Here is a 228-nt window from a genome sequence, read left to right on the forward strand (position 1 = left end):
AACGGCCCCATCCCCTGCTCCAGCTCCATGCCCATGCCCTGCCTGAGCCCTGCCCCTCACCGTCCTGCGTGCAGACTCCCAGGAGGTTGATGATGTTCTTGTGCTTGTCCATGAGCTTCATCATCTCCATCTCAGATATGAGGTCAGCCAGGTCCTTGTCCGTGGCATTGTCTGGGGAAGGAGGGCTGTGTCACCGTGCCAGCTGGGATGCCACTGCAGCCTGGCACT

The 228-nt window shown here is 60.5% G+C and overlaps 1 protein-coding gene across 1 annotated transcript in view; it reads right to left on the minus strand.

The window, feature by feature from the left end:
* Positions 1-228, minus strand: part of LOC104078878 (fibroblast growth factor receptor 4-like) — a gene marked incomplete at both ends in the record, with an annotated part of 4,808 nt that overhangs the window by 1,529 nt on the left and 3,051 nt on the right. Inside the window, one exon of the mRNA XM_009580695.1 lies at positions 61-171. Within this exon, the coding sequence (XP_009578990.1) occupies positions 61-171 (111 nt within the window). The remainder of the gene's footprint in view (positions 1-60; positions 172-228) is intronic.

Source organism: Fulmarus glacialis, unplaced genomic scaffold (assembly GCF_000690835.1).
Source record: "Fulmarus glacialis isolate BGI_N327 unplaced genomic scaffold, ASM69083v1 scaffold19506, whole genome shotgun sequence".
Lineage (NCBI taxonomy): Eukaryota > Metazoa > Chordata > Aves > Procellariiformes > Procellariidae > Fulmarus > Fulmarus glacialis.